Source organism: Chrysochloris asiatica, unplaced genomic scaffold (genome assembly GCF_000296735.1).
Source record: "Chrysochloris asiatica unplaced genomic scaffold, ChrAsi1.0 scaffold00160, whole genome shotgun sequence".
Classification (NCBI taxonomy): domain Eukaryota; kingdom Metazoa; phylum Chordata; class Mammalia; order Afrosoricida; family Chrysochloridae; genus Chrysochloris; species Chrysochloris asiatica.
The window spans coordinates 2,381,758-2,389,221 of record NW_006408678.1 but is presented as its reverse complement, the minus strand read 5'-3'; the positions used below and the strand labels follow the sequence as shown (position 1 = coordinate 2,389,221).

Here is a 7,464-nt window from a genome sequence, read left to right as displayed (position 1 = left end):
AAAAAAAAAAAAGTATATTGTACCATTGTTGGGTTGTGTGCTCAGTATGAGGTCAAGTTGGTTGATTGTGTTACTTAGTTCTTCTGTGTCTTTGCTGAATTTCTTTCTAGTTGTTCTGTCCATCAAAGATGGTATATTACATAGATTTTATTTTTCATGAATCCCACTTCTTATCATAAAGGCTAAAATTAAAGCTTAACTAAAGTTAAGCACTTAATTAAAGTTTAAGCACCTGATATAATATGATGGTTGGTTTCTTTCTTTCTAGATTTCTTAATATAATGACTGTGACATCTTTTCCTATACTTTACAACTCTGATATATTTAAACCTTTTGAGGATGGTACATTCTTCATGCTCATCAGATACCATCTGGGGCATGTGATTAAATTCTGAACAGCCTTTGTTAAGTAAGAGAAGCAGAAATATAAGGCACGTTCCTAGCCAGTCTCTGGCAGTAATTACCTTTAGAATTAATTGACACAGGAGTCACCTGACTTTGACTGGGGAGGATCAGAATAGACCAGATGAGAAGAGTCATATTGTCTGTCCCAAAGATGAAAACTCAATGCCATCAAGTTGATCCTGACTTCTGGTGATCTGATAGGACAGAGTAGAACTGCACCTTTGAATTTTCAAGGCTGAACTCCTTATGGGAGCCAACAGCCAGCCTTATCTGACCTTAGCATAGCAGCTGGTTTGAATCTTAAAGTTAGCAGCCCATTACTTAACCCACTGCACCACAGGGATCCTGAGGGAAGGGGCTGTTGTTAGGTGCAACTGAATGAAACACTGTCTGGTCCTGTGCCATCCTTACAATTGTTATGTTTGAGCCCATTGTTTCAGCCATGGTGCCAATGCATCTCATCAGAGGTCTTCCTCTTTGTCATTTCCTCTACTTTACCAAGCATGATGTCCTTCTCCAGGGAGAATAGACCCTCCTGATCACATGTCCAAAGTCCATGAGATGAAGTCTTGCCATCCTTGTTTCTGAGAAGCATTCTGGCTGCACTTCTTCCAAGACAAATCTGTTTGTTCTTCTGGCAGTCCAGGGTACTTTCAATATTCTCCAACACCATAATCAAATGCATCCTTTGTTCTTTGGTCTTCTTTATTCATTATCCAGCTTTCACGTGCATTGAGGCAATTAAAAATACCATGACTTGGGCCAGGCACACATTAGTCCTCAAAGTGACATCCTTGCTCTTCAATACTTTAAAAAGGTCTTTTGCCGCACATTTGCCCAGTGCAATATGTCATTTGATTTCTAGACTGCTGCTTCCAGAAGCATTGATGGTGAATCCAAGTAAGATGAAATCCTTGACAACTTCAATCTTTTCTCCATTTATCATAATTTTCTTTATTGGTCTAGTTGTAAGGATTTTTTTTCTCTCTCTAGTGAGTTGTGATTCATACTGAAAGTTGTAATCTTTTTCTTTATCAGTAAGTGTTTCAAGTCCTCTTCGCTTTCTGCATGCGAAGTTGTGTCATCGGCATATTGTAGGTTATTGCAGAATCTTCCTACAACCTTGATGTCTCATTCTTCATATAGTTCAGCTTCTCAGATTATTTGCTCATTATACAAGGGAAGGGATTGAGACACAATAATTAGAAGTATTCTTCAGAGCTCTCCCCACCGAAGCAGCTCTGTTGAAGTTTGGGGAAGGAGGTCTGTGAAGAGACAAGGGTAGTCTGCCATTTGATTCTGATTCAGGTTCAAGCTTTTTCTCCATCTCCCCAAAGGGTACAGTCAAGATATGATGGAGCTGGAACCAAAAGAATGTTGGTTAGATCAGGAATAGAATTTCCTAATAGCTCCTTATAAGGGATCTCCCCCTCCCCCCCCCCCCCCCAATTTCTTTAGGTTTAAAGACAAATCCATCTGTTCTGCATGATGTAGGATGGTTCTGTTTGGGTCTATTACTCTAGTGTGGGCACTGAATGATGCAAATGGTTTGTGATCAACTACTAAAGACTGGCAGTTCGAATCCACCCAGTAGCTCTGTAAAAGAAAGGCCTGAAATCTGCTTCATAAAGATTACAGCCAAGAAAGCCCTAAGGAACAATTCTACTTTGTATGCATGGGGTTCACCATGCAACAGGAGCAACTCCATGGCAGCAGGGAGGGTAGCATCTGACCAGGGACAGGAAGTCGCCCTGCTCCTTCTTACAGGGACGCTTGCACTGATCCACTGTCTTTCCTTCCAGAGCACCTGTGTGAGCTGTTCCCTGGTGTATTGGAGCATCTGTCCAGCTAACTCTGAGCCCACAGTGAGTATGACAGCTTCATGAACCACAGTTCATCCAAGTAACTCCACTGAGGTGTCTTCTCATCCTTTGTACCTTCTCTGTTTAAAAGAATATAATTTAATCTCCTGAAGTCTTCTTAAAATGTATTTAACTTAAATAATAATAATAAAAAAAAAAATGTCCGCCTAAATGCATTGTGCTCTTTTCAGCTATATATGGGTTCAAATTGACAACAGCAAGTGGAAAGATTAGGGAGAAACTTTTGGGCACAGTGAGTTTGTGTCAATGGGGAAGAAATCACTCAGAAAAGGAGGTGACAATGGACATGCAACTCGTGTTATTGTTGAATTACTGTCTGCTCTGAATAATGATAACTAATTTTTTTAAAGCCTCTTGGCATCCTTTGTCTTGGAGATGTGTCTCCACATGGTGTCTTCTCCGTTTCTAGTTCTGTTAACATCTAAACGTCACTTATCAGAAGGGATTAGGACCCAACCTGCTCCTGTGTGACTTAACTGATAATATCAAAGAAAGACCCCAATTCCCCACACATGGTCACATTCACAGATGGAGTTCAACATCTCTCTCTCTTTTTTTTTTTGGTGATTGGGGTTGGGGGTCATGGTGGAAGCATAATTCAGGAGACACAGACATATGAGTAGGAGTCAAAAGAGACCCCTAGAGTGTCACTCCTGGGTTCCCACAGTCCACACCTGGTCTAATTAACCAGAGTGCTAAGGAAAGGGCTGGAATGTACCCTGCAATCTGTTAAGCCCCCCTCTGATCCCTGCATGTATGACCCTCTATAGGATAACAATAGAAGGAAATCTCACTTTTCTGGCCTGATTAGATAGAGCAGCTCAGATACTCTAGGCTTCCTTTTGTTTTGTTTTGTTTTGTTTTTAACCACAAGAAGAGTTCCAGAATGTGAAAAAATATGTTCTGACTTTATGGTTATTCATCTGGCTCTCACTCCTCCCTGGAATCATCACCCTTAACACCTGGTTATCGTTAGCTGCTGTTGAGTAGGTTGTGACTCACAGCGATCATAGATAAGACAGAACAAACACTACCCAGTTCTGCGCCATCCTCGAACTCATTGCTACGTTGAGCCCATTGCTGTCACCACTGTGTCACTCCATCTCACTGGGGGTGTTCACTAGACTGTCCAGTAGAAACACTCACTCCATCCCTCTGGCTGGTCTCTGTCTTGTTCCCCTCCTTCTGAGGGTGACAATGCCACCACCTGTATGCCACAAGTGAAATCTCCATTTCTATGAAGTGAGTAGCTAGTGGTCTACACAGATATTCCTAGGTCTGGAAGGTTCTTTCATGGGTCCTTCAAAGGAGTTAGAAAACAAGCGTCCTGCCTTTAAGTACAAAATGAATACCAAACCAACTGCCATCTAGTTGATTCTGACTCATAGAGACCCTGTACTTCAGAGTAGAAGTGGCCCCCTGAGGTTTACAAGGCTGTGAATCTTTACAGAAGCAGTTTGCCACACCTTTCTTCCACCAAGTAGCTGGCGAGTTTGAACAGCTGAACTTTGTGTCAATAGGACCCCTTTCTCAAGCACTCCCAGCTTCACAATTTGTCTTCCTAAACAGTCCCTGATACCCACAGTTCAGCCTCTGTCCCTTTCCACCACAATCCAAGGGCAGACACTGGATAGCCTCAGATATGTAAACAGTTTCAAGGGAAAAGAGAGAGAGATTTTTAATCTCCAGCTGATACAAGTAGCACTCAATAGTGGTAGTTTGGAAGGAGGCCAATTTTAGTTTTTGATAGGGTCAGTTCATGAGGATAAAAAATTTTTAAAACACAAATGGAATTGTTCAGAGGATTGATAAACTCATGTCAATGTGTCTAGTCCTTAGTAAGTGCCCAGTATACTTGGCAGTTCTAGATAATTAGTTGTTGAGAAGTACTGCCAAGTTGGCGCCGACTCATACCAACCCTGTATAGGGTTTCTGAGGCTTCTTAAATCTTTGCCAGAGCAGAAAGCCTCATTTTTCTCCTTCAATAATTGTTTTTGTTGTTGTTAAGTACCATTGAGTCAGTTCAGACCCATATTAATCCTATATAGGGTTTCTAAGGAGTGGTTGGTGAACTTGTACTGCCAACCTTGCAGTTCAAACCAACTGTGCAGTACAGCACATTAGCCCACAGCAGGAGTTAGGTTATGCATCAGGGACTAGAGCATGAATGGAGGCATTTAGATCTTCCTTGTACTGCAAGTTTACTTGATCTTTTCTAACTAACCCGATGCCACTGAGTCAACTGTGACTCATGGACACCCCACATGGGTCAAAGTAGAACTCTGCTACAAATAATTTCAATGAGTGATTTTTCAGAAGTAGATTTCCAGGCCTTTCTTCCAAGGTACCTCTGAGGGGACTTGAACGGCCAAGGTGCTAAACAGTTGCACCAACAAAAAACGACTTCTACAAGTCAGAGAGAGATTTTTTACTGCCTCCAAAATTGCTCTATAGGAAGAACATAGAATTGGTCATTGAAGTTAGACTACATTTGGAGTGAACAGGAAAGGGTACCCTGATCAGAGATCTAGGAGAAAGCATACAGATACCTGTGCCATGGGTTGTACAATCCATAAGCAGAGGTGTGAAGAGGGGCATTAACTTACTTAAAAGGCTGCTGGGCAGACCACACTTGGACTTGGCTCCAGTGGGCTGGCCTGGTCGGAGTTCTTTCCATGATAAAGTGGAAAGCTGAGTCATGCCCAAAGGGCCTTGCAGTGCAAACTACAGTAGGCCTTTCTTCTCGTCCCTTGTCCAGGCGCTGTTCACACACAACTGTGTCTACCCCGGCAGAATAAGGAGCCTGAAGAGCGGCTGTGCCCGATACTGCAATGCCACTGTGAAGGTGAGGCGTGTGTGTGAGGCCAGGCTGCAGGCTCAGGCAGAAGCCAGCTGGGCTGGCCTGCTCCAAGAATCACAATCTTAGCCTCCAGGCACCTTCACCTTCGCACTTTAACTGTGGGACCTTGCCAATGTCTTCCTGCTGGGAATTGAGCGCAGGTTCCTTCTATGTGGCCGGGTCACCCTGCTCCTTACATCAAACCCTCGCAGAGCCCCCAACCCCTCTTAGCATGGAACCTACCCTCTTGATGCTTCCTCACATGGCCCACCTTCTGCCCATCTCTCTGCCTGTCTCCCACCTTCATTCCTAGCTTACAGAATGCACCTGTGCTGCTCCCTCCCTTGGGAATGTGATTCCAGGTTTTCTTGGGATTCACCTTTCAACAGTCTATGAAAATGCCACCTCCTCCAAGAAGGCTTCCCCAACTACCCAATCCAAAGTGCCCCCACCCTAACCCGCCCCACACACACACACTCTGCCCCACCTTCAACAATTTTTTATGATACTTTGTTTTCCCAGCACTTAGCACTCTCAGATATTATTTTCTTCTTGCTTCTTTATTGTCTGTTCCCACCCCCTTGAATGTAGACCATGAGCAAGGGGTCTTCCTTGATCTTGTTCACATTGTAAGAGCTCAGCTGGCCCCATGGCAGACACTCACTAGATATATGAGAACAGCTGGCTCTCACAGCCACCTCTCAAGGCCCCTGATAGCCAAAGAGACAGATGTTCTCCTAAAACGAGGCTAAAAGTACTTATGATAATAATGGGCATTAAAATAGATCTCTTTGGAGGAATTGGTGCTCTGTTTGGAGTCTAAAAGGCAACATCGTCTTGTTTCTCAGATCCCCAAGTGCTGCCCAGGCTTCTACGGACCTGACTGCAATCAATGCCCAGGAGGTTTCTCAAACCCATGCTCAGGAAATGGACAGGTAACAATGACCTTTCCTAAGACACATTGAAATGTAATTTTTAAAGCTACTAAACCAAAAAGTAATAGAATGCCAGACATTATTCCCAAGCAGTGAAAAAAAAAAGAAAAATCAGGTACAACTCACGGTGACCCTGTGACTCCATGGGTGTGGTACAAGACTCATGCTCCACAGGGTCTTTAGTAGCTGTGATCTTTCAGAAGCAGATCACCAGGCTTTTATTTCAAGGCACCTCTAGGTAAACTTGAATCTCCCACCCAAGAGCTCCAGAAGAAACAGAGCAGTTGCTGAAAGAGTAGAAGGTGTCTGCAGTAGAGAAACCTTGACCCAGGCACGTGACGGGAGAAGAGCGTGGTAATGTTGCTGTTAGACTCTGCTCTCCTATTGCCATGACCATGGGCAACTTGGCAAGTGTGGGGAGACCGGCTCTCCGTGGGGGGTCGTGGGACATGAGAGAATACGCGGAATCAGCGGATGGAGAAATGAATACAACTTGAGAGGCTTTTCAGCTTGCTGTGCTGTCTGGCTCTTCTCTCCAGCTTCTGCCCTCTGCTTCTACCTCCTTCTGCCGCTTCTACCTCCTTCTGCCGCTTCTGCCACTTCTGCCAGCCCAGCTCAGCAAGTCTTTTTTTTTTTTCATACTTAAAACTACACAGTACATCATGAATTAACACTTTGATCTTTTCTTGAATTATTACACAGTTAATCACAACATTCTTGCACCTGGTCAGTAGACAACTTTGACAAAAATAGTTTTGTGATGTTCAAACTGACTTTCACCTCTTTTCTCAGCATGTGATAAACGGTTTCTTCTTGTTTCCACTTAAAGATTAAGTCAAACCTTACACAATTCATCGCTACTTCTCAGACTGCTGATTACACTTTCTTAGTAACATAAGTTTCTACTAATCATTAATGTTTGCACTACCTCATTATTCCTACTAATTGTCATCTTTCTATCTTACATAATGTATTATTATTTTTATAATAAAGGTATAACTAACATCTACTTATTTATTTTTCTAAAGTATTCATTAAATTGCTTGGAAGTTATGTGGCATAAAGCACAACCTGGCTAATTGCTACAGGAAGTATAGATTATTAAGTCAAAACTATCTTTCACTTAAGTTCATTATTTTCTGCTTGTTTACGCAGGTGCTTGTATGTAGGGGTTTGTGAATTCTAGCTAGTGACTGAATGTGGTGAGGCCTATAGGGTTAGGTCAGCTTGACTCTAATATGCTATCTGCTTTTGTGGCCTCACAAATGCAGTTACTTAGGTTTTCTAATGAAAGGGAGTAATTTACACAATTCTCTTTGTATTCAATCCACCAAAGCTGAAAGCAATTGTTGCTAAGCTAGTTTTTCCTAAGGTTTGTAGAACTCCTAGTGAAAAGCTGTGA

The 7,464-nt window shown here is 42.8% G+C and overlaps 1 protein-coding gene across 1 annotated transcript in view; it reads left to right on the top strand.

Moving 5' to 3' along the window:
* The window catches only part of STAB2 (stabilin 2), a 241,210-nt gene that overhangs the window by 80,247 nt on the left and 153,499 nt on the right, over window positions 1-7,464 (top strand). Inside the window, 3 exon segments of the mRNA XM_006871122.1 lie at window positions 2,208-2,270; window positions 5,047-5,133; window positions 5,976-6,062. Coding sequence (XP_006871184.1) covers window positions 2,208-2,270; window positions 5,047-5,133; window positions 5,976-6,062 — 237 coding nt within the window.